We start from the raw sequence: 27302 nt of genomic DNA on the forward strand, positions 1-27302 counted from the left end.
ACAGACAGCCGTTCCAAGCTGGCCCTAGTCAGGATTCTGCCTGCGTCGGCTGGAACACTCTGTCAGGGTCAGGCCATTAACTCAGAACTGGGGGAAGGTGTGATCTCTCAGAGGGAAGGAGGATTAAAATGTGGATGAATTGATTTTCAAATTACCCTGCTAATCATATAGTAAATTGTAAAATTAGAAGTCTGCTGTTCTCACACTTGTGTTACTCATCAGAGACACAGCCTGGGAGTGGGCTTCTCAAGGACTAATTCTAGCTACCACACACACCTGCCTCCCAAATATTACTAGTCCATGTAGACTGTAGGTTATACAGTGCCTTGCGAAAGTATTCGGCCCCCTTGAACTTTGCGACCTTTTGCCACATTTCAGGCTTCAAACATAAAGATATAAAACTGTATTTTTTTGTGAAGAATCAACAACAAGTGGGACACAATCATGAAGTGGAACGACATTTATTGGATATTTCAAACTTTTTTAACAAATCAAAAACGTAAAAATTGGGCGTGCAAAATTATTCAGCCCCCTTAAGTTAATACTTTGTAGCGTCACCTTTTGCTGCGATTACAGCTGTAAGTCGCTTGGGGTATGTCTCTATCAGTTTTGCACATCGAGAGACTGAATTTTTTTCCCATTCCTCCTTGCAAAACAGCTCGAGCTCAGTGAGGTTGGATGGAGAGCATTTGTGAACAGCAGTTTTCAGTTCTTTCCACAGATTCTCGATTGGATTCAGGTCTGGACTTTGACTTGGCCATTCTAACACCTGGATATGTTTATTTTTGAACCATTCCATTGTAGATTTTGCTTTATGTTTTGGATCATTGTCTTGTTGGAAGACAAATCTCTGTCCCAGTCTCAGGTCTTTTGCAGACTCCATCTTCCAGAATGGTCCTGTATTTGGCTCCATCCATCTTCCCATCAATTTTAACCATCTTCCCTGTCCCTGCTGAAGAAAAGCAGGCCCAAACCATGATGCTGCCACCACCATGTTTGACAGTTGGGATGGTGTGTTCAGAGGGATGAGCTGTGTTGCTTTCACGCCAAACATAACGTTTTGCATTGTTGCCAAAAAGTTCAATTTTGGTTTCATCTGACCAGAGCACCTTCTTCCACATGTTTGGTGTGTCTCCCAGGTGGCTTGTGGCAAACTTTAAACAACACTTTTTATGGATATCTTTAAGAAATGGCTTTCTTCTTGCCACTCTTCCATAAAGGCCAGATTTGTGCAATATACGACTGATTGTTGTCCTATGGACAGAGTTTCCCACCTCAGCTGTAGATCTCTGCAGTTCATCCAGAGTGATCATGGGCCTCTTGGCTGCATCTCTGATCAGTCTTCTCCTTGTATGAGCTGAAAGTTTAGAGGGACGGCCAGGTCTTGGTAGATTTGCAGTGGTCTGATACTCCTTCCATTTCAATATTATCGCTTGCACAGTGCTCCTTGAAATGTTTAAAGCTTGGGAAATCTTTTTGTATCCAAATCCGTCTTTAAACTTCTTCACAACAGTATCTCGGACCTGCCTGGTGTGTTCGTTGTTCTTCATGATGCTCTCTGCGCTTTTAACGGACCTCTGAGACTATCACAGTGCAGGTGCATTTATACGGAGACTTGATTACACACAGGTGGATTGTATTTATCATCATTAGTCATTTAGGTCAACATTGGATCATTCAGAGATCCTCACTGAACTTCTGGAGAGAGTTTGCTGCACTGAAAGTAAAGGGGCTGAATAATTTTGCACGCCCAATTTTTCAGTTTTTGATTTGTTAAAAAAGTTTGAAATATCCAATAAATGTCGTTCCACTTCATGATTGTGTCCCACTTGTTGTTGATTCTTCACAAAAAAAATACAGTTTTATATCTTTATGTTTGAAGCCTGAAATGAGGCAAAAGGTCGCAAAGTTCAAGGGGGCCGAATACTTTCGCAAGGCACTGTATGTAACTTCAGGATAAAACCTTTATTGACAGTACTTCTAATAAAGGGACAGCCATACAGGATGGTTTTTGTTTGAAATACAGTCAGGTTCATCATTATTGGCAGCTCTGATCAAATGATTTAAAAAAGACTATCAAATAAATAATACAAACACTGAGCTATATTTCATGCTCCAAAAAATGTGGAAAATTCTATTATTTTATACTAATGCAATTGCTCAATTGGGGTTATTGTCTTGCTGGATGATCCACTTGCGGCCAAGTGTCAGCCTCCTGGCAGAGGGTAACCAGGTGTTTGGCTAAAATGTCACGGTACTTAGTAAAGTTCATGATGCCTTTGACCTTAACAAGGGCCCCAGGACCAGTGGGAGCAAAATAGTCCCATATCATCAGAGATGCCCCACCGTATTTTTGTAATGCTGTTTTTTTTTGCTCATCTTTATTAAGGGTGCCAATCATATGGAGAGAGTGGGGTTCAGTTAGAGGATCCGTGCACCCTCAGGACAAACAGGGATCAGTCTCTATCATCCCTGGCCAGCACCATGCACCAATGAACACTAACCAAAATCTGTGTGTCTGTGTCACACACCAAACCCCTGGTGATCACACCTCGGTAACTCCCTAATCAGGTTTTGTAATAGGTTTCTTTTTTTTAAACTACCACCACTGTGTATCTCAACCACGGCAGCTTGTTGTTGGTATAAATCACTGTGCTGAGGGTGTAGACAAACTGGTTGTGTTCGGTTGGGTTCTCTGCCTCCATAAATCACACTGCAGTTATGTTCTGACAGGCCGCTTAGAGTTGAGGAGGTGCAGCACCGGCCCCAAACCAATAACCCCACGGACATCTGGGAGCGGTAATAATGAGAATACTGTTGCTATGTTATTATGCTGCATTAGGTGGAAGCAGCCACCGACTCGGAGTCAGAAAGTAAAGGGTCTAAGGAATACCATTCTGTGGGGATCCAGGTGGAAGCTGACAGACGGTAAAATAACTTTTTTAATAGGTTCCTTTTCCCATTTCTGGATTTGTGCTAATCTTTAACAATGTGTTGTTATTAAAGTCACCAGTCTTTCCTCTTTCTCTACCTGGGTGTGTTTGTTTACAATATCCCTTGATGGCCTAAATATTTGCTTTCCCTAATCTGTGTCTCAGAGGGCAGGGCAGGTTGAAGCGCTCCAACAGTGTAACAGCCTCTGTGCAGGCTGACATGGAGATGGAGGGGTTTCCCACCATGGAGGACAAGGGCCTACAGTTTGGAGGGGGCTTCCTAGGGGGGCACTCTGAGCCCAGCACGCCCACCCAGTATGGGGTGCGCACCGTCCGCACCCAGGGCCTCTTCAGCTACCGGGAGGACTACCGGACCCCTACGGAGCCCCCTTGCCCCCAGCAGACCTCCAACGAGACCACCTGGCAGCTAGAGCCCCCCTCCCCCAGGGAGCCAGCAGAGTCGTCGGGCGAGTCGGGCCGGACGTCCCCCGCCTTGCGGAGGGATGGAAGCTGGTTCATGCAGCTGCTCCACGCAGAGACCAAGAGGATGGAGGGATGGTGTAAAGAGATGGAGGCGGAGGCAGAGGAGAACGACCTCTCTGAGGACAGTGAGTGGGATAGGAGTCATCATGTACAGTCAATTAGCAGACGTTTTTCTCCCATAGAGACTCGCAAGACTTTCCTATGACAGATGATCAGTTGAATGTCTGTCTTTCAGTCCTAGGTAAAATCAGGAGTGCGGTGGGCAGTGCTCAGCTCCTTATGTCTCAGAAATTCCAGCAGTTTTACTGGTTGTGTCAGCAGAACCTGGTGAGTAACAAGTCACTGTGTGTGTGTCTGTGTACATGTGGTATGTGAGCGTGTTTGTGAGTGTGTGTTTAAAAAAAACAACTATTGCGCTACTCTGTGAAAGGAAAGGACACAGTTATATCGGCTGCATTCTTGTATCCACCGGCACGGTTCTCTTGTCTCTTACATAGAATGGCTTAGGCCAACAGGTCAGAAGCTTTTAAATGCACCATTGAGTGTGAAAAAATATATATTTTTTTGTGTTTCTATCTGAGATGTGAACGTCTTGAGGAGAACAATGAGAGGCTGTGAATGTACACGTTCCCAATGATGCACTCACAGCTCTGACTAGAATACTGAGACACCCGCCTTTTACATTAAGAACTATTGCCGCAGTCCACTCTCTTCATTCTATCAAAAAACACTCGGAAGGGCTGGAATATCTGGCTGATACTTTCCTTGCCTCTAATCTTACCCCTCTTTATTGATATCAGCCAAATATCCAATATTTCAGATTAAGCCTGTCTTTGCTTATGAAAAAAATGTGTTGCTATTTTTTGCCATATACAGCGGAAATTGCTGCATTCAGGAAAGGCTGAAAAGTGCACAGGGATTATTTAGTTTGAACTAGTCTTTTATATAGAGTTTTCCTGCTTCTATTTCCCTCACTGTAGGGGAGAGGAGAGCAGTTATTAAAGCTTACCCAAACTGCTGCATCTCTCCATATGACAAAGACAGTTTACAAATAATACTGCATACACTTTCAGAACATGGATTTGAGTCCGTTTGAAGAAGTGGCATCCGCAAATAAGAGGCTTAAGGAGATGTCTAATTGCGCTTTATCGAGCCGTCCGTCCGCCCCCCCCCCCCCCTTTTTCCTCCTGGATAACATAAGCTGGAGTTGAACAAGCTTTCAAAGACAGACGCAGAGCATAGCAGCAAGTTTTATTGTGGGAGGAGCTACAGGATTAAGTCATACTGACACAGGCAAGGCTTATATTTCCCAGAATCCTTTAATGTGTCAGCCTCATTCACTCCCCCAGTATAAATTGATGCTTTTGTATTTGTTTGCTTATGCTGGATTGTGTGCAGCCTTCTTTTTGAACCCCCAGCAATATTGATGAGATGAGCCCAGCGCTGTCTTCCCGCTACTTCTTTGGGTCTCTGTGTATCTCCCCTGTGAAGTTTCAGACCGAGACGATGAATGAGGTAGATCAGTGATGGGGTGAGATCTCAGCCTGTCACAGCCTCTCCACACTGCTATGAGTCCCCCATCAGGCCTGATCTGGTGTTGTGCATTCAGAATAGTGACTCAGTGCCTCTACACCCCGCCACCCCCCCACACCTATTTTACCTCTACTCCCAGGCCCCGCCCCACCACTCTATACTATAGTGGAAAACTGGATAAACTTACCCTGGGCTAACTGTCATCTAATTATAGTCTCACAACTTATTGAATGACCCTTTAGCAGGTACTTACTGTATGTACTGTAGTTTAAGGTATACTACAGCTTTAGGACTTATATAAGTACCAAAGATTTACCTGATATGTATGTACATATACTGTAGGTCTTAGCATCACTTTCTAGTGGCAGTGACCTAAACTATTGCGTTTAGAACTTGTGCAATTACCTTTTACCAATGTACAGCAACTGTATTTCTTAACACTGAGTAAGTACTGCTTACCATTTTTACTTTCTGAGACCTTCCACTATTCATTGTAATTCAGAGTGAACCTGGCCTTTACTTCAGAGCCTATATATTCAGATCTACATCCAGAATGCAGCAGTCTGAAATGCCACCAGACAGTCGGCTGGGATATTGTTGTGCCCTCCAGCCATTCAATATATGAAGCACATAAAGTCACTGAATTAATGGGGGGAGATGGTGACCCGCGACCAATGGGATGCTATGGATCTTATTTCTCAACTCTTAACTTCATAACAGAGTTGGAGGTATTGGTTTAGGTTATAGTCTCGCTAATATTGTCTGTGGGGTCAATAGTGTGACTGATTGTGACTCTAGCCGATGTGATGTGATGAATAAGACTTACTGGCAGTGAAAGAAATGTGAGCCCTCTTCATTTTTTCCCATCCTCAGGGGGATTAGAAGGGATTGCTACTTACTGATCACATTTTGTTATGGCTCATTTCAATGGATTGTCCTCCAAGTCCTATAGTCTAACCATGAGATGACGATGGGAATAAGATGCTTGTCTTTTCTGAACTTTGACCTTCTTGCTCCCATGACTTTGCTGGAAACATTTGTTTTATTATTAGAAAAATATACCATAAATCATTGAGGTTTTCCTCTGTTTGAGGTCTGATAAGGACATCTAGTGGGCTTTGGTAGAAGTGCAACAAATAACTCCTGACGCACACTGGGATTTGAGTATTTGTAATTCAGGCACTGATGTGGTCCTTTATAACCCCTTTCAGGACCCCAGTGCCATGCCCCGCCCCACCTCTCAGGACCTGGCTGGATTCTGGGACCTCCTGCAGCTGTCCATCGATGACGTAACCGCCAAGTTTGACGAGCTGCAGCAGATAAAGAACAACGACTGGAGGCCCGTGGAGAAGAGCCCAGAGAAAAGGGTGGGTAGCGCTCAGGTATACAGAAGACAATGTATTATTTTTCTGTTGTCTATGGTGGGTAGTCTCAGTCACAGGGGAGACAGGCATAGAAATAGGATCCTTATATTTCTATGGTCACAGATTCAGCTACATTATTAAACCCAGATGTGAGATTACTTAGAGCCACGTAGTAGTGCTGTAGAGTGGTGCTGTTCTGTACGCGAGGACAAATGCTTAGTGAAGCATCACTGGATGTCATTGACATTGTGTTTAACTATGCCGATGTATTTCCAACCACTCAAATGGCTGAAATGTCAACTACTGCCTATACAAGTTGAATTCTAGAATAGATTTCGATACGGACAGGATTTTGGTCGAGTTCGTCTCTCTTTCTTCCTGTGTCCAGTTACCACCTGTCGCACCAAAGAAGTCCATGATCGGGAAGAGAGGCGTGACACGGGAGAAGTCTCTTGACCTTCCAGACCGCCACCGTCTGGAAGCACGCAGGAGGCTGATGCAGGCCAAGCGGGCTGCTTCCTTCCGTCAGAACTCGGTGTCAGAGAGAGCAGACAGCATCGAGATCTACATCCCTGAGGCCCAGACTCGCCTTTGAGAGGACTGGGACAGGGGTCAAGGGTGAGGGGCGTCTCCCCCCTCAGACTACCCCTCAACTAGACTCTCCTTTAACTAGCCTTTTTTCTAGACTATCTACTGTACACTTCCCTCCTTTATCTGTCTCCTCATGACTTCACTATCATCACCTTCGGAGTTCATCTCCACTCCAGGCCACACTGAGTAGGATATCACAAAAATCCTCTTCCATCAACAGATATGTATTAGTGGATGTACACTGAGTATACTAAACATCAGGAACACCCCCCCCCCCCCCCCCCCCCTGCCACTTTTTCCCTCAGAACAGCCTCAATTCGTCGGGGCATGGACTCTACAAGGTGTCGAAGTGTTCCACAGGGATGCTGGCCCATGTTGACTCCAATGCTTCTTACAGTTGGCTGGATGCCCTTTGGGTGGTGGACCATTCTTGATACACACAGGAAGCTGTTGAGCGTGAAATACCCAGCAGCGCTTCAGTTGTTGACATAAACCGGTGTGCCTGGCACTTACTACCATACTCCGTTCAAAGGCACTTAAATATTTTGTCTTGCACACTCACCCTCTAAATGGCACGCATACACAATCATGTCTCAAAAGCTTAAAAATCCTTCTTTAACCTGTCTGCTCCCCTACATCTAAACTGATTTGAAGTAGATTTTACAAGTGACATCAATTGGGGCTCATAGCTTTCACCTGGATTCACCTGGTCAGTCTATGTCATGGAAAGGGCATGTTTTGTATACTCAGTGTATATCTAAGAATTGGTTCATCATTGGTTCATCTTCTCCTTGGTTTTCCCAGGAAAAAAGTTTTTTGTTAGTGGAATAGTGTTACATGACAGAATAGCCAACCCCCAAAACTCTCATTAAATTATTCTGGAAGGGTATGTATATTTCAACATTTGCAAAGTGCAATTAAAAAATGTAGCTTTGAAATCTACCAGCAACCGGAGAGAATACAAACCCAGTTACGAATTGATGACCCCATGATGAGTCCAACTCTTGGTGGAAACCCCTACAATTATCCTACTGTTGTTTCCAATTGTGTTCACAAGATAACAATCACAAAATGATTCAAGTGAACCTATTTGAAAGTTTGAAATACCTCAACTGTACATGCCGCACTGTAGCTTCTGACCAAGAGGCAGGTGGGTCATCCCTTCTGAAATGTTTGTTTTATGCACTCACAGTAAGCTCTGGTTATGTTAAAGTCGTCAAAGTTGGAAAATTCAGCTTTCTACACAGTCAGGTAAAGGTCAAGGGTCATGGTAAAAAATGTGATTTAAAAATGTCTAAATCATTCTCATTACCTTTCTCCATTCCACACTATACTCTACATTTTCCTATACTATTGACATTTCACATGCAATGACATTTACTTGAAGCAGACAACATGTAATACTTTTTTTTCAGAAAAATATTTTACATCATTTCATTGCAGTGGAAAAAATGCTATGGAAGGTTTGCGTAGCTCTTTAAATCAAATATATGGAAAATAATGCACTTTTGCACTTATCATTCTCTGTATTTCCAAGGGAAATGTACAAACAAAGTTCACAACAGTATTGTTGTATTTGAATTGTAAGAGAGGAAATTAATATTCTTAATCACGTGGTTGATTTTTCACCTCAATCTCTCCATGCCTTCCTACATATCGTGTTGTATTAAAGTAGTGCTGTCATTTCTGCAAACATCTAGCCCGTCTCCTACCCTTGCTGCCAACCCAGGAATAACAGTGTCTGTTCAAACAAAACATAAGTTACATTGTTTCATTGATTAGAACGCAGTTTGCACAATCTTGGAGAACGTTTCTATTGTCGATTACCTACCAGACAAGTGCAGTGTGTGAAAAGTATTTGTACCTTTTCTAGGAACTGCTACAAGGTAATACTGTGAAACAGTCCCAGAGGGAAGAGGTATGAAGGAAGAAACCTCTCCAGGATTTGATTTAGTGACTAATGCTTTTTGATACCGGCTGATAACAAAGACATGAAAAATGTGACGTTGTAGAGATGGACTTGTTCTCTCGTGTGTGGATAGCACTGCAGGGAATATGAGTCATTGGAACACTGGGGTTATTTTCCCCTCACACAGCTCAGACATGCACTCCAGAGGCCTACTGTGATGTAGAAGTGGAGGGGACTGTATAGTGCCTGGGTCACAGTAACACAGTGAATGGTAGTGACCAGGGTTTGGATCAGTTCCCGTAAAAGGCTAGAGGAGGCCTAAAAAGGCCTGGGACTAGAGTTGTTGGGGTGAGGGATGAGGTGTGTTGATTTGAGGGGCACTTATCTTCTCTGCTGAATTTGACTAATACTGTGCACTGTAGTGGAGTATAAACTCGATTACCCCTCGTGATGACAGGCTATCACATACTTGACAAACCTTGAAACCCCTCTGCTGTTGTAGGATATGTTAAAAGGTGATATTACACTGATAGCCACGAGGCTAGTCGGCATCAGCATTGCCAATCCTATTGTAGCTGAGTTATCTAATGTTATCTAAGACTGCAGACATCAGGACAGGCTGATTCTGCTGCAGACTGGTGTCTATTTTTACTAATAGACTGGAATGGATTTTATAGGTTATATTTTGGGGTAATGAGCCAAGTCACTGGTGCTACTTTTTGCTCAATCGATCCAGTACTGGGTAAACAATCAATGCAACACTTACAGTAGCACTCTCATCTAATTGATACGGCTCTAAACTATCTATTTTTGGGACTGAGAAAATGATGATTGTTTATTTTTGCTAGTAGGCTGCCTACGCCTGGCTTCTATTGTAACTGGTGCAGAGAGAAAGAGACTTGTCTTGCTGCAGTCAGAGCACTGTACCTTTCAGCGGTCTGGAGTCACTTTGTGTCCTGTTTGTGTTGAAGGAACAGTCTTGTTGTGGCACTTTGTTGACAGCTTCAGGAACAGTGTGACTGGAAGGTCACCGTGCCTCCGAGTCCACTCGCCAATCGCGCCGCAGAGACATGACCCCACTGACACCTTCTCAGTGGCCCAACAGTCACTATGTGTCATCTGTATGTCATCCTTACATTGCTAGAAGATACTGTTTTGATAGCCTTGTCCTGGGGGTCAGTTCAATTATAGATGTTTGGAAACGACATAAACAAGGCACATTTTAGAGGACATTTTGTAATGTTTTGCAGCATATTACAGTTGCTTGCAGGATACAGAAAATAGTTGCATTTTCTTTTGATCATTTTAATCTTTACCTCATATTTTATAAAAATGATTTATGTCTTCCATGGCTTCATTTTGTATCATGACTAGTTAGCGTGGATGAAACGAGTGTGAGTGTAGAAACATTCCCTTCCCCGGGGAGTGAAGATCTGGCTGCTGTCTGCATACATCTATCTCAGTGATGTCATTTTGTTGGAGGGAGGGAACCAACCTAGCCAAAATGACAAGGTATAGTAGCTGTAGTGCACCGTTATCTGTCGTGCAGGAAGCCAGGATCTGTGTTGGCAGGTTAGCGATGTTCCCCTGCTGTTCCTACTTCCTACAGTTTTACACAGACAGACGCGCAGCAGTGGCAGAGAAAGACTCACACTGACACATGCTGACTTAGGGGAGGCTGGGATCTCTGCTTTGAGGTGTACTTGGTGTTGTTCCATGCTGCAGTAGTTCTGTAGGTGGATGGAGATGGTAGCTGTGATGGAGGTTGTGATGGGGTTCTCTCATATACCCTAGTGTGCTGGTTACAGAATGGGGGCTTAATTAAGTGTCATCCCTTTGAGGTCCTTGGAAAGATCTACCAGACTGCCTCAAAGGCCCTTGAAAGCAAAAGTGCTGATGGTTGTACTGTATTGCCTCTACTGCTGAGGATAACATGGTAAATCACAGCAGTATGTGGGTTACATAGATCTGGTTCGTCTCTATATCAGCCCTGGCATCCCTAGAGGATACACTCTGATATCCTCGCTGCTTCTTTTACTGTGTGTCATTGAAATGACAGAGGTGTGTGTGTGTGTGTGTGTGTGTGTGTATTTATATGCAAATTCGTCAGGGTTGGTGTGCTTGCGTGTGTGCAAGCAAGCAAGCATGTGAGTTTGCTTCTATGAGTGTGTACCAAATATTTTAAATTCTCTTCTCTTCCTCTCTTGTTTGCCTTAGTGAGACAGCTGTCCACTACTTTGGCTCATATTTCAGACGTATTGTCTCCTCTACAGTACCATTTCCAATTGGATTCCATCCAGATAACCCTAAATGCTCATAGCAGCATTATGAATGGTGACATGATGGCCTAAGGAATGGCAAGTAGCCCAGGTAGTGAGCCAGCAACTCTGATTGAAAGTTCAGATTCAATCTATACACCATGGCTTTAGCAGCATATTCATGCATAGCTTAGCTCCTTTTTTTCAATGCTTTTATGTCTGTGTGATGAATATTTGAAAGGTTGAGGGGAAATTAAAAAGTGGAATACACAATTTTACATAGAGGATCGGAGGAGTTTATAGTGGATGTTCAGTATTGAAAAGCAGGATGCTCTTTTTTACTACCCTTCCATTTATGAGAGTAATTCTGTACTCTGCATTTGAATTACTCACTATAATGTTCCATTTGATACATACCAGTGCCATTTATAGAATAACAAATTGTGCTATAAAAAATGTATCTATCCTGCCACAGACAACCATCAGTTCTCCACTGTTGGTAAAACTAGATACTTTCAGGATACTCTGCCCTTTCTGAGCCCACCATTACATAACTGTCATCAAAGGGTTGTATTGCTGTTTATCTGCCTGCTTTTGCTGTTCTTCGCTTGTAAGTACAACTCACAGTGCCATTTGAGTCCTTTAGATGGCGCTCAACTTATTTTTTATGTGTAAAAAAATGACATGGCGATTTCTAATATTTTTTCCACTTGATTTGTTACCCATGATCTTTTCCATGACCACATATTGTTTCTGTATGTCCTAATGTGTCATGACAGTAACTCTTGCAGAATACACATGGACACCAGAGGGTGTTTGTGTGTCATTTAAAACCAGGCAGTTAATGCCAGGCTATAATGTCCATGGGATATTGTGTCAGCTTTTGTGGTTATAGGGGTTTTGTGCGGGGTGTAAAAGGCCAACTAATTGGGCATGAATTGTCTGGAAAATAAAGTCACTGGTAGATGTAGTTTGTTTTAATTTTTATTTTGTTTTATCGTCTTCACATACAGCCGACTGAAACTGGTACCACAGATAAACATAGTATTTAGTTTAGCTTCATTCTAATGAAGGCAGCAGAAAAATAATGCCATATTCGTTGATTAGGCAAATGTGGAACTGCCAACTTCTGTAGTTCGCCACTCTTCTATCACATGCTGTGATGTTTATTGTTCATTCGCAACAATCACATGTCCCTGTTTCTCCCAAAAATGATGGATTGGGGTCTAGGACAGTTCCTCTTCATCGATGGCCACACTACATGTTTGTTTGTCTATCTGCTTTTAGTAAATATGAAATCTTTTGACGGAACTTTTTCTTGAATATATTGACATTGTAGAGAACCATCAAGATAGACTTTTACACCACTTCCTTGGTCTCGGAATGTGAAATGACTCAAATTACTAGACAAATTAAAAAGGTAGTTGTTTAGCTAAAACTATTTTCATCTCTTGTATATCATATCTATAGTGAGGATGAATATAATGCCAAATATTCATTATTTGTAAATAAATATATATAAATATATTAATATATAATATATGCCTCATTGAAACTGCTTTTATTAATTTTCTGCTTTTATTAATGTTTTGCTATCAATTTGTTCCTTTGTTCTGGTTATTTTTGATAAGCTGTTATGATGGCATGCAAAATACTGATACGGAATGTATAATTTGTTTATTCATTGTCTTTTAGTTAATACTGTTACATTTAGAAATGAATTATTCACCTGTTTATCAAAGATGCATTTATATATGTTTTATATATTATAGTGTTTACTGATTTTCTCACTGTATTTTTTTCTGTTATTTTAAACACATCACTGTAGTTCTGTATTTTACACATTTTTCAGAATTAACTCTTTGAAGATTTTGCCTCTTAAAAGTAGTTTAATCATTGCTGATATCATCTGATGTAAATACTTCTGCAATTAAATTTTTTGATGAAAAACATTTAAAAGTTTGAGGGACTGGGTAGTGTCTCGTTATTTTCTTTTCCTCCCTCCATTTAAACAAGTAGGTACTGCATGCAATGTAATGAACTAATTACTGAACTATATGAAATGATCATGCCGCCTATCATACTAGATATAGAGAGGACAATACCTAATTAATCATTAAAAAGAGCCTCAAAACATACAGATGAGATGCCGTCATGTACATTTGGGCCAATAGAAACACGGTATAATGCTTGCCAATAGGAGAGCAGGGAAAATATCACAGGGCGGGATTTCCTCTTGTCAAATTGAATTCATATGATAACTAACCCGCTTCTAAATTTACAGACAGCTCTGTTTGCCAATAATGGACGAATAAGGTAAGTTATTATTAAGATTTTTAAGCCCAAAAAATACGCTTTGCTACAATGTCTCTGCAAATACTGTTGGCTTGTTAGCCAAAGCATTTAGTTACGTTACATTATGTTCGGTTACATTTGAGAATATAACATGCAATAATGTTGCAACTGAGGTATTGTAAAAACGTGGAGTATTTCCAGAGACCATTTAGTATGATATGTTACAGATTCCAATTTGTTGTGGCTAACGTTAGCTAACTCAAGGTGTTAGGAGTTAGGTAAGTAAAATGGTTAAAGGAAGGGTTAGCTAACATACTAAGTAGTTGTAAAGTAGTATGTAGTTAAAGTTCCTTATCTAAAATGCTAAAGTTGTCTGATGGGATTCAAACACACAACACGTTTAGGTTGCGAGATGTTCCCATCCACCCTGACCAACCATCCTTTGGGTTGCTAGACGTTTGTCTTACATGCCCGACCTACCACCCTCCTATAATTGTTGCCTTAAAAGTAACCTATCTTATGTAATCATATCAAACGTAACATGCCATACTAATTTACGTGTCTCGGATTTACATTTGGCTGTGTTACGTTCATGGGACTCCCGAGTAGTACAGCGGTCTAAGGCACTGCATCTCAGTACTAGAGGCGTCACTACAGACACCCTGTTTCGAATCCAGGCTGTATCACAGCTGGCTGTGATTGGGAGTCCCATAGGGCGGTGCACAATTGGCCCAGCAATTGGTTACAGGTTACATTTATGAGACCAGTCTGATCGCAATTGTGCCAGAGTGAAAGAACAACATTAACAATGTTACAGATTTTAGTAAAGTGGCCTGTGTTTTTCTTTACTCTGTAACAACGTATCTAACTGATTGAGCTGTTGGTACTGCCTGGTACTGCCTGAAACGAATTCATGCAGAATCGTGGTGATGTTCCTTACAAGCCAGAATGTTGAATAAAATGTTATTTGAACATATTCTACCGGTTGTCTGTGCGGTTTGTCCTTCAACTGCTCAACCTCCCCTAATTCAGAATATACCATTTTCAGTATCATGGCATGCTTGGTTCAATAGCTTTTGAGGAGAGAGAGAACTGAATATCCAGCATAAAACTAATTTGACCATACACCTACTGGCTCTCTAAACAGTTTGGTTAACAATACTTTCCTGTAGATATTTTGTCTCAAATTTCCAGCAGCTGAAGGACAAACCGCTTCAGTAAATGTAAATGTAATTTTATTAAACATTCTGGCTTGTAAGGAACATTTACACAATTTTGCAGGCATTAGTTTCAGGCTGTATATACCAATTCATTGTGAATTACAGCCTGATTAATCAGACTAGGTTGTTAAACTCAATTGACACATGGTCAGACGAATTTCCTCAGATAAACAGGCGCCTGGTATCTTATGTTATCGTCTGTCAAACGAAAGATGTGAAATCACTCACTTCTCCATTCTTGTGCCTCTGTCATTTCAAGCATAGCCATAAGTTAACATACCAAAATCACCTTATCTTGGGTCAATAACTGATGTTTTTGGTTGGGTATAGAAAGTTCTGTTCAAAGGTGGTCTTATCTTGCACATTTTGACATGTCATAACTATTTTATGAACATTGACCATTGTGTGTTGGCTTTAATTTATTTTGCAGGATGGTTTATAACTAACCCATGGGACACCTTCAGTGATGACTGGTTACTCAACTCTGTGAGAACTCCGCGGGTGTAAGAGCAACAGACATTATCCACCATCCCACCCACACAAATCAACATGACCTCCCAGCAGGCCAACCCTTTGCCGGCATTCAAGAGCCCCGCTGACCTTAGTCCGGACTACTTCTCTTGGGTCCTTCGCCTCCAGATCATCAGCCTGGGCTTTGCCTTCTACACTGCCATTTTCTTCCTCTCCCACCTGGTGTCCACAGCCCTCTCCCAGACCTACCACTCTCTGCTGGCCAAGGAGAAGGTGTTCTGGAACCTGGCGGTCACACGGGCCGTATTCGGCCTCCAGAGCACGGTGGCAGGCTTACGAGCGCTAACTGAAGACTCTGCCTTGTCAAGGGACAGGATAAGAGGTCAGGAGGACTGGTCGTGGTTCACCGTGCTCACCGCCACGGGCTTCTTCCTGTTTGAGAATGTGGCGCTGCATCTCTCCAGTGTGGTGTTCAAGTCCTTCGACCTCGCTCTGGCTACCCACCATTTCTTTGCCCTGTCGGGGTTCACTGGGGCTGTGGTCTGGGACTCACTAGGGCATTACCTGCCAATGGTCACTCTGCTGCTGGAGATGAGCACGCCTTTCACCTGCATCTCCTGGATGTTACTAAAGGTAGAGTGTTTGTCTTTCTTGTGTCTTTCATCATATACAGCAAAATGTTGTTTGACTCCATTTGTGAAGCTGTACTGAAAGTTTTTTTTTTACACAGTTGTTTTGCTGGTGGGCTAGACATAGAATGCACAGAGATTTCGATTCCTCTTTTCTGTTTACGTACTCAACACTGAGACCTTGCCATGATATGGAGCAGTGATAAATAAAGCTGGCCATTCTGAGACAGGGGAACTTCTAGGCAAAAATGGACCCAAATCACATGAGAATTCCACTTTTGTTTTATTGTCCAAGATGTTATATGCAATCCATACATTGTTATAGATATCCCCAAACACTGTGGCAGTCTTTATCCCCTACCCAATCAGTAAATTTCCTTCTCTAAGTATCCCTCTCTTCTCTCCCGTCTAGGCGGGCTGGGCAAGGACCCTCTTCTGGAAGGCCAACCAGTGGGTGATGATCCACATGTTCCACTGCCGTATGGTGCTTACCTATTACATGTGGTGGGTGAGCTGTAGTCACTGGGGGGAGATGAACATGTACGTGGCTCTGCCCCAACGAGTCCTCTTCTACACTGGCCTGGCCCTGCTCACAGTGCTTATCAACCCCATCTGGACACACAAGAAGACCATGCAGCTCCTCAACCCTGTCGACTGGAACTTCAGCAACAAGCCATTGCCCAACGGCCCCAGTGGAGAACGGGAAGAGAAACCTCATGAGAGCTAAACTGAGCCAAGGACTGTGATCCTGTTTTGTACAGTTATCTTTCTTTTACTATGCTTGTAAAGGAGAGGAAGTGTGATTCAAAGTGAGAAAGTCTAACTCTGGCTTTTAAGTTTGTAATGGAGAGGAAAGGCCATTTTAAATACTATTTTCTTACTAACTCTGGCTTTTAGTGTTTGAAGTATTTCAAGTTTAACTGAACTGTGTTTTTAAGGTTCTCAGTATACAGTGCCTTGCGAAAGTATTCGGCCCCCTTGAACTTTGTGACCTTTTGCCACATTTCAGGCTTCAAACATAAAGATATAAAACTGTATTTTTTTGTGAAGAATCAACAACAAGTGGGACACAATCATGAAGTGGAACGACATTTATTGGATATTTCAAACTTTTTTAACAAATCAAAAACTGAAAAATTGGGCGTGCAAAATTATTCAGCCCCCTTAAGTTAATACTTTGTAGCGCCACCTTTTGCTGCGATTACAGCTGTAAGTCGCTTGGGGTATGTCTATCAGTTTTGCACATCGAGAGACTGAATTTTTTTCCCATTCCTCCTTGCAAAACAGCTCGAGCTCAGTGAGGTTGGATGGAGAGCATTTGTGAACAGCAGTTTTCAGTTCTTTCCACAGATTCTCGATTGGATTCAGGTCTGGACTTTGACTTGGCCATTCTAACACCTGGATATGTTTATTTTTGAACCATTCAATTGTAGATTTTGCGTTATGTTTTGGATCATTGTCTTGTTGGAAGACAAATCTCCGTCCCAGTCTCAGGTCTTTTGCAGAATCCATCAGGTTTTCTTCCAGAATGGTCCTGTATTTGGCTCCATCCATCTTCCCATCAATTTTAACCATCTTGCCTGTCCCTGCTGAAGAAAAGCAGGCCCAAACCATGATGCTGCCACCACCATGTTTGACAGTGGGGATGGTGTGTTCAGTGTGATGAGCTGTGTTGCTTTTACGCCAAACATAACGTTTTGCATTGTTGCCAAAAAGTTCAATTTTGGTTTCATCTGACCAGAGCACCTTCTTCCACATGTTTGGTGTGTCTCCCAGGTGGCTTGTGGCAAACTTTAAACAACACTTTTTATGTATATCTTTAAGAAATGGCTTTCTTCTTGCCACTCTTCCATAAAGGCCAGATTTGTGCAATATACGACTGACTGATTGTTGTCCTATGGGCAGAGTCTCCCACCTCAGCTGTAGATCTCTGCAGTACATCCAGAGTGATCATGGGCCTCTTGGCTGCATCTCTGATCAGTCTTCTCCTTGTATGAGCTGAAAGTTTAGAGGGACGACCAGGTCTTGGTAGATTTGCAGTGGTCTGATACTCCTTCCATTTCAATATTATCGCTTGCACAGTGCTCCTTGGGATGTTTAAAGCTTGGGAAATCTTTTTGTATCCAAATCCGGCTTTAAACTTCTTCACAACAGTATCTCGGACCTGCCTGGTGTGTTCCTTGTTCTTCATGATGCTCTCTGCGCTTTTAACGGACCTCTGAGACTATCACAGTGCAGGTGCATTTATACGGAGACTTGATTACACACAGGTGGATTGTATTTATCAACATTAGTCATTTAGGTCAACATTGGATCATTCAGAGATCCTCACTGAACTTCTGGAGAGAGTTTGCTGCACTGAAAGTAAAGGGGCTGAATAATTTTGCATGCCCAATTTTTCAGTTTTTGATTTGTTAAAAAAGTTTGAAATATCCAATAAATGTCGTTCCACTTCATGATTGTGTCCCACTTGTTGTTGATTCTTCACAAAAAAAATACAGTTTTATATCTTTATGTTTGAAGCCTGAAATGTGGCAAAAGGTCGCAAAGTTCAAGGGGGCCTAATACTTTCGCAAGGCACTGTAGGTCTGTTGTCTCTACAAGACGTGGGTGAAAGGGCCTTTGATGACAAGAAATGTCATAGGTGAACTTAGTTTTATAGTAGAAAAGTGTTGGCCTGACCCGTATGCCGTTGGTTATTCACCGGTTTTGATAGTGTTGCTTTATTGAGTGGGAGTGCAGATGAACAGAGAGAAAGGCATATTATTGTTCTGTCTACTCGGTTCAGCTTTCAGCAGAAAGGTGTGAATGTACTAGTTAACCTCTCTGGAATGGGGTGTTGGCTTGTTTGAAGTTCCCTGATGCGCCAGTGGTCTTTGCACTTACTGGTAAAGTGTGTGTGGTCACTCAAACACTATGTGCTGAGCAAAGACCAGTCCATGAGGCAGCAGATTTACTCGCTGAGAACAAACTCAGTGACAGACTGAGACTGGGTCACGATTTGGCAGATGAGGAAAGTCTACCAGCTCTCGAACGTCATTGGAAGGCAAGCAACTTCTTTCTATATCGTAAAAAATGCTCTCTGACTTGCTTCAGTGGACTGTAATGTGTGCTGGTAGTGTTGTGTGCTCTAGTTGAATCTTTATCAATTCATCTAATTTAATCTTGATAAAATGGTTCCTGTATTCTGTGGATGTCTGAGTCATATCTTTGATAGTGGGGTTGACTTAATAGTATAGACTCCTTGTAGACTCTAAACGTGTGACAGTGGATGCTAAGAGAGCTGTGAGAAGCAGTGTTTTCAGCGGTGGTCACCAAAGGGAGTGGATAGACTCCGGGGTGGCAGGGTAGCCTAGTGGTTAGTGTTGGACTAGTAATCGGAAGGTTGCAAGTTCAAATCCCCGCGCTGATAAGGTACAAATCTGTCGTTCTGCCCCTGAACAGGCAGTTGACCCACTGTTCCTAGGCTGTCATTGAAAATAAGAATATGTTCTTAACTGACTTGCCTAGTTAAATAAAGGTAAAAAAATATATATATATATAACAAGCACCACGGTGCAGGCCAAATGGATGGTGATGTCTTCCTTTTGTTACTTATCAACTCTCTCTACCGCTGATCTGTCGGAAAATGAAGTTGGGGGTTAATTCTTTGAGTAATCTCTCCTTTGTTTGCTATCTCCTAGACCTTCTATAAACCTGCAATTTAAATCCAGTTCATTCAAGATTCACGTGAGATGGAGTGTGTGAGTTTGAACCCTTAACCTGGTTGTTTGTGGACAGATGCATTTCAGTCCTGTAGTCTAGCATGGAGCTTTTGGAAACTACTCATCCACATTGACCTACATCCAGACTGCCATACTGTACTTCACAAATCATCTCTTGACTTGAGAGGTGTGGAAAATAAAATAAGAATATATCAATGGTACAAACAACTTATGACACCAAGGCATTACACCGGTGTGCATCACGGTAATGTCATTATACATTTTGAATAGCTCCCCATGTGTTTATGCTAGAGACTTACCATTTCTTGCAGTGGCTGCAGCTCAATCCCCTCTTTCTTCTGATTTATAAAGCTTGCGCCCATTCCATAATATGGGGTTTGTGAAAGTGGTATTTCTCTACACAAAGGATCCAGACAAGAAAATAGTCACGGAATCATCTGTAAAACCCGAACTGTTTGAGCTACAAACTAAAAAGTCACCCCATGGAAAGATGAGACTTTCATGAACACGATGGTGTCATATGTTTTGCCCTTTGTCACACGCTTCAGGAGAGTCGTCTGAAGGTAACCCTGGACCGGCCTGTAAAAATGGGTTAAAATTTTCATTAATAAAGTGACCAAACTTGGGTCAAATTTTTTATGTCTCTCAGATATAGGAAAAATACTCCAAAACCATTAGTCATATATCCTAGAACTCTGCTGGTGTTGGTTAGAAAGGATAGGGTATTACAAGTAATTCACATGGGAAAACCTCAACATTCATTACAGTATTTTCATAGTCTTAGGTAGTGAGTTTGTAGTTGATTCTTTAGGGTTAAGTGGTTAGAGATGAAAAGGGGGAACAGGCATCAGCTCTTGTTTAGCTTGCTTTTATTTTTTTATTACAATAGATTATTGAATTCAAATAGATGCAAGACTGAAGGCCTTCATAGCCATAATTAACCTAAACTTTATATTTGTAAAATATTTTTTGAATTTGGGTTTTATTATTAATCTTATGAAGTAAGTCTTGTTGTTTAGTCGACATGTTTGCCTGGCATTAAGAATATAGAAATACAATAAAGAAAATGTACACAGTAGCTTTATTTTAGTTGGTTGATACCAGCTTTAACCAAATATAATGGAGTTATTTATGGGTTCCAAACTTGATTATTTGTATTTCCAGTGGGAATTTTGTCATTCTTTCTTTAAATGTTTTCTACTACGATAGTCTAATTAGTCTAATTAGTTCTGAGCTTGTATATTAACAGTGTTGGATTTGCCATTAATTTCTACTATTGTCTGTCAGTATGAAGTTGTGTGATGGATGCTCACACGTTGATAGTGTCATTTTCTCAGACTACCATTCAAATCTGTTCACTTTAACATGAGCTGTCAATAAAAACTTTAACATCCTCTTTGTATTGTCTAGTCTATATTTTTGGGGAAATGCATGTTTGTTCTTTATTAGAAACGTTTTTATGGTGAATGAGTTACTGCTGTGTGCTCAATATATTCAAAGCAATATATTATTTATCCACTAGATGGCATGATTGGATTGGATGTACCTGTCTGGACGCTCAATTATCTCAATGCTGGATGGACAATGGAAACTGCCGCACTTACTTTCTGGTGCTTTTCAGATGTGTGGGGAAACTTTGAGTCTATGACTTTATATATTACAGATTCGGAATATCACATTTTTGTCTAGAATAGATGGACATCTGCCTGGAATTAGTAACGTTTTGGGAATTGTTTACTGTTGATTTATTTACAGCCAGAATAAATACTTTTCACTTCAACGCAATATTGACCCAACTCACCACAGACCAATGGAACTCACTCATATGTGCCGAAATAAACAAACGAGTGTGTAGTAGGCTAGTTACTTCAACTTCAAATTTGACGTGGCAAAGTCAGATTATGATGAGTTTATAAAGTGGGAACATAGATCAATTATATAGATACATCAAATAGCTCACATATGGTAATGCGTTCACTGATGACTGACTAATGCATGCACAGCTGTTCCAAGAGAGCCACCTCACTGATCACGTGGTACACATTGTCACACACGTACTTCATCCTAGGCGGGACCTCAGGAATGTGATTGAGTGCCCCTTCGGCCAATTAAGGCTTCGGCCTCCGAAGTCTCCACCAATGACTAAGGAGGAGGCAGTCTCTTGGATTGAGTCTAATTACATTTGCAAAAGCTTAGGAAAATGGAAAAACAGAAAATTCACTTGGTCGAGCAGAAGTTCATGCTCAGTGTTTTGACAGAGATTTATTTACACATATTTACTGTGGAACTAGAAGGACGTTGTTCATCAGGAGTTTAAATATGGTGAGTTTTTTTATGTTATGGGACTTCAAGAGTGTTTGAAAGTGGTTTATATGTAATTTTGAGACTTTTCAATACAGTAGTAACCACATGTTTAGCTGTATTTGGACGTGGAAGGTATTAGCGAATAGACCAGATCCTACTTTCATTATCCAATTAGTTTTTTCTCTGCGAACAAAAGTGAGTGGTCGATCCCTGCTGCGCTGTTATAACGTGGCAAAATTGTCTTTGCTAACATGTATCGTATTGTCAGACGAGATGCAGTGTATTGACTTACAATGTATCGTCCTAGTTGGTTCTTTTTAGCTCGGCTGCTGTGAACTGTTTAAACCATTGTCGCTTCATCTTTCCAAGCAAGGCAAAGAGTGCATTTTCTAACATGTAGTATGCACAGCCTTTCATCACTGATTTTTAGTGTCAGAAGTTGGCAGGGCCAGGGAGGGGACATGGCTGTCATGCAAGTGACAATCTTGTGATGAATTGCTAGATGTTCTCTACAAACTCAATGGCTGAAATTTGTGGTGCCCATGTTCTTTTTCAAGGGTGCAGGTGCATGATATCCTTAGTCATAACATGGATTGCATACCAACAAGTGCAACCTGAATTGTATTATTTTTGTCCACTCCAGACCAAGACACATACATATCTCTCTCTCTCTTCAAACTTTGTACAGTGTACCAACGTTTGATTCAAACAGTGAGTCCTTAGAAAGTGTTCCAGAGCACTCACCCCTAACTCCACTCTAACAAATTAACTTAGTCATGCCATGCATAGCATTCCTCAATAAAGCAAGTGCATGACTCTAATGATCTGGAACTTTCTTTGGTAACACCTGTATTAATCAGAAAAGTCAAATTTAATCAAACTGTTGGTCCAAGTTGTTAGAGTAGCCTGCAACCCCATCCGATCAAAGAGTACTTCAGGAATCTATGTGCCTTGGGCCAGGCTGCTAAAAGATGGTTTTGATACGGTGAGCGCTTTGATCTTCTCTTGTATTGTCTGGCTCCGTGCTTGTCCAGTTCACTTTTCATCAGAGAGTTGGGAGCCTGTGAGATTTGCACACACTACATGGTCATTTTCTTAGCAAATAGCCACGTCACTTGGCTGCTGTGAGTACAGATGTCTCCACCCCCGATAATGACTCCTAAAAAAGGATCTCTGGTATTTAGGACCAAATCCAGGTGATGGGTCTCATGTAGCAAAATTGTGTTCGTACATTGGCTAAAAATAGAGACTGAGCTAGAAAATTTTATCATACAATGAAAGTAATTCTGCTTTGAAAGTTGATAAACGTAACCCCACTTTTGAGAAAATGGCCGTGAAAGATTTGGTATTCCTACTGTAGAGCTCCGTCTACCCCCATTCAGCATCGTTCACACCCTCTTAAGCCTTGGCCCCATCCATCTCTTTAAGGATTCAGTGTAGTGAACAACCTAAGAATTCACGACTAAAAGTGGTGCAAGTAAAAGCAAAACATTGTAGTATAGATTTACTTTATCTAGTCCTTGGCCTATATCCTAATCTGACTTTGGTGCAGGCCACGTTGTTCTTCACATTAACGTCTCTGGTAAACACACACTTTATAAAATAATATTGAAGTTTGTCACATGCACAGGATACAGAAGGTGTAAACGGGACAGTGAAAGAGTTACTTGCATAGTGGAGTCTTGTTTAGACATGTAGCTAGCTAGTTAAACAATTAACCATAATTCCAAATCTAATGCTGCGTTCAAAACAACTAGGAACTCTTTGAAAGAAACTTTTATACATTTTTATTTGAACAGTCATCCAACTCGGAATTCTAACTCTGGCCTCTTTCTAGAGCTTCTACGTAGATCATACACGTAACGTTACCTAGCGAGCCAGCCAGCGAACGTTAGCTAGTTACTGTTAGTTAGCTAGCTAGCTAACAGTAAGCTTTAACTTGCAATGAAAATTACTTAATGACAAAATTAGAAACGGATAATATCTGAAAATGTCGCTTGACTCCTACCCGTCCGTATACATGGATGAACGCTTCTCCCTCTGTCATGGTTGCACTAAGTTTGAATATGTAGGCAGGTGTTTTCTACAACAGCCATCTTTTTGGACTCTGCATCTGGCAATCATCTCTCAGCTTCCACTGGGCATTCCACTGATTTCAAAACTCAGTCAACTTCGTCTGTGACAAGGACACCGTTTCTTCCCCACCACCTCCAGAAAGTAGTCCATCGCAACGTTTTCCCACTGAGCTTTGTCGATAGTGATATTCACTTCCGTGCAACAATGTTGAGAGCAGTAGCAAAACTTTTTCAGTTCTTCATGATATCTTAAAAAAAAATCAGCAGTAGACAGGATTAGCCACACATACTTAGCAGTTTATGTTTTAGACAGAAGCATGCTACATGGCAGACCAATCTGAATTCATCTCTCGGCATGTCCAGCCCATTTTATCTCAGCCAATCATGGCTAGCGGGAAGGTCTCCTGTATTTTTCCGTGGCTAAACCAACTAGGCTTGTTGGTTTAAAATGTAACAATTTTATTCGTATTTACAGATGGCATACACGTTTGTTATTAAGGCACATGAAAGTTCACATTCCAGAAGGCATTTCTGTCAAACGTATTTTGAAGGGACTCCTGGAAATGGTGACGTGCAGCATACGCCTAGTTTCTTGAAACGGGTAACATTTAGGGACTGTGGAGGACTCTTGGCTGTGACCTGGTCTACTGCATACATATGTTCTATTGCTGAGCAGTCAGGTAAACCCTGGGCCTGTAGACGGCACGCTCCGCCATGCGTGACACTTCCTCCTGCTGAGCAAACATCACACGTACATCTCACCATAAACATAATCTTTGACTTGGCTCAAGAAGCTCTGGCTCCTGGTTTAGGCTTACATGCTGAGGATAATGCTTTTACTTTCCTTCAGCATTCTGCCTAGTTTTGTCGTGGGCTTCATAACAGAGGGTTACTTTCAGATTGGAGTGTATGTTGCTGTTTTTTTTTTGGTGGTTGTCTCTCACAGATGCAGCTGGATATAATCGCTAATTTCCCAAAGTGTGTGTGTGTTGGGTCTGTAAGTCCACCCAGTGGGTAGAGGCTTATGGGAAAGCTTCCGAGTGTCTGGCAGAGGGTGAGAGCCAGGCCAGAGTACATAGCAGTCCGCAGAGAGGAGCATACTTCCCATTTTTTCAGAGGACTGATCGATCATGCACTTTAAATCCTCCTGTCCACCACTGAGGAGTCACTGATATGTAATGTAGAACGGATCAGCATATAGCACAGCTGTGAAACTGACTGACTGGGCCTTCCTTCCTTCTGCAGGTGGACATGGAAAATTTGTCATGAACCAAAATAAGTGTTTACCAGCTGTGAACGTCTATGTTCAGAATTGGATATGACTCGAGCTGTATAGCTTCTAGTTCTGTTTTTCAATATTTTTGGACACTTTTCCCTTTTCCATATGAATGATCTGTGACCTCCTATAATGTATTTGGGTGACCTAACAAAAGTCCTAAACACATTATCTCCAGTACCCACTTTGAAGTCTGCATAATGCATATTACTGTAACAATTGGAAGCTTTTAACTGGCCTATTGTCATTTGTCGTAGTCTGAGGTTGGGAGGCCATTTTGTGCTGTTTGTTCTATTGATATTGAAATGCCTCCATAGCTATTAGCTGGGCAACTAACAAAGAAAGACCTATTTGGGCTCTCCCTCTCTCTCCCATTGCCTCACACACTGACATAGTGTTCTGTTTTTCTGACAACATGCTGGACTCTCTCTCAAGGCCCCAGTCTGCACTGGATGGGTGGGGACCCTCTTTCTGAGTGACTATGGTGGTAACCTCCATCTTTAATGGGACGTTACATAGCAACTCAAGTGCTACACCAAAGATAGACCACAGCCTGTCGTTTCCAATGGGAACAAATTTGTCATAGTGGGAAAGACAAGCAAGGAGGGGGGCGGAGCCAAGTACAAGTTAGTGACATCCTATTGGTGCGTTCTAGCATGTATTTGCATATTTCTGCTACGGATCACCTACTCTGAAGTGCGTGTGTGCATTAACTCAATTTTTCCTTGCATTCCTTTAAAACAATGCAATTTGTAAAAACTTTGACGAATGGTAACTTAGTCAACTCTGTTCATAAGAGATTTTAGTCTTGGGAACAGAACTGTATTGATCAAATGTTAGCATAATGTCCTCCATCTTCTCCCACTGCCGGCCACTGGGCTTCCTCTCATCACCATAGTTGGTAGTCAATGGAAATGCCAACGGATGCTTCACACTTATACATCCTGTGAAATATCTGTGGCTACACTCTCCTTTTGCCCAGCAACTTCTGTATTCAAAGGCCTGGACTGAGATGGTTAGAAGGGAAGTTAAGCTAGTTAAAATCATCACTGTCGTGATGCCTCTTGTACTGAGATGCAGTGCCTTAGACCGCTGCACCACCCGAGCCCATGTACACTACCAGTCAAAGGTTTCAGAACACCTACTCATTCAAGGGATTTTCTTTATTTTTACTATTTCTACATTGTAGAGTAATAGTGATGAAATCAACTATGAAATAACACATGGAATCATGTAGTTACCAAAAGTGTTAAACAAATCTAAATATATTATAGATACTTCAAATTGCCTAGATGACAGCTTTGCACACTTGGCATTCTCTCAACCAGCTTCACCTGGAATGGTTTTCCAACGGTCTTGAAGGAGTTCCCACATATGCTGAGTACTTGTTGGCTGCTTTTCCTTCACTCTGTGGTCTGACTCATCCCAAACTATCTCAATTTGTTTGAGGTCGGGGGATGGAGGCCAGGTCATCTGATGCAGCACTTTCCTTCTCTGTAAAATAGCTCTTACACAGCCTGGATGTGTGTTGTCATTGTCCTGTTGAAAAACATGACAGTCCCACTAACCCCAAACCAGTTGGGATGGCATATCGCTGCAGAATGCTGTGGTACCCATGCTGGTTAAGTGTGCCTTGAATTCGAAATATATCCCAGACAGTGTCACAAGCAAAGCACACCATAACACCTCCTCCTCCATGCTTTACAGTGGGAAATACACATGCCGAGATCAAATTTCCACCGGTCTAATGTCCATTGCTCGTGTTTCTTGGCCCAAGCAAGTCTCTTCTTCTTGGTGTCCTTAGTAATGGTTTCTTTGCAGAAATACAACCATGAATTTTCCTCTGAACAGTTGCTGTTGAGATGTCTGTTACTTGAACTCTGTAAAGATTTTATTTGCGCTGCAATTTCTGAGGCTTGTAACTCTAATGAAATTTTCCTCTGCTTCAGAGGTAACTCTGGGTCTTTCTTTTAGGGCTGGGCGGTATACCGTATTTTACTATATACCGGTATTTATGCATGGACCGGTTTGGGTTTTTACTTTACCTTCTATAATGGTATTTGAATGTTTGGTTTGTTAAATGTGATATGCTGTGTGTAATGTCAATTTTTATAGTTGACTCCCCTACTTGAGCCACCCCTTTCTGCTCTCTCTATGCCTCTTTCCTAACAGAACTAGTCCCACCCCCTGTCACTCAAGGAGCGCATTTGTTACTTGACCACGAGACCCTTTTGTT

At 41.8% G+C, this 27302-nt stretch overlaps 3 protein-coding genes across 7 annotated transcripts in view; all 3 read left to right on the plus strand.

Annotated features, from left to right (window-relative positions):
* Positions 1–7172, plus strand: part of dlgap2a (discs, large (Drosophila) homolog-associated protein 2a) — a 170745-nt gene extending 163573 nt beyond the window's left edge. For both annotated transcript variants that reach the window (XM_021584584.2, XM_036962872.1), the window contains 5 exons: positions 2843–2928; positions 3099–3541; positions 3652–3743; positions 6161–6316; positions 6702–7172. In XM_021584584.2, coding sequence (XP_021440259.2) covers positions 2843–2928; positions 3099–3541; positions 3652–3743; positions 6161–6316; positions 6702–6908 — 984 coding nt within the window. In that variant the 3' untranslated portion in view covers positions 6909–7172. The remainder of the gene's footprint in view (positions 1–2842; positions 2929–3098; positions 3542–3651; positions 3744–6160; positions 6317–6701) is intronic.
* A 6090-nt stretch (positions 7173–13262) lies between these two features.
* Positions 13263–16751, plus strand: LOC110505396 (protein CLN8). The gene is made up of 3 exons (XM_021584587.2): positions 13263–13387; positions 15017–15690; positions 16099–16751. The coding sequence occupies exons 2-3, from the start codon at positions 15136–15138 to the stop codon at positions 16411–16413; spliced, it is 870 nt and encodes a 289-aa protein (XP_021440262.1). The 5' UTR covers positions 13263–13387; positions 15017–15135; the 3' UTR covers positions 16414–16751.
* Positions 16752–21576: 4825 nt separating this feature from the next.
* The window catches only part of LOC110505397 (rho guanine nucleotide exchange factor 10), a 92065-nt gene continuing 86339 nt past the window's right edge, over positions 21577–27302 (plus strand). For all 4 annotated transcript variants that reach the window (XM_021584588.2, XM_021584589.2, XM_021584590.2 and 1 more), the window contains exon 1: positions 21577–21733. The gene's annotated coding sequence lies outside the window, so the exon portion shown is untranslated. The remainder of the gene's footprint in view (positions 21734–27302) is intronic.

Source organism: Oncorhynchus mykiss, chromosome 25, assembly GCF_013265735.2.
Source record: "Oncorhynchus mykiss isolate Arlee chromosome 25, USDA_OmykA_1.1, whole genome shotgun sequence".
Classification (NCBI taxonomy): Eukaryota; Metazoa; Chordata; class Actinopteri; order Salmoniformes; family Salmonidae; genus Oncorhynchus; species Oncorhynchus mykiss.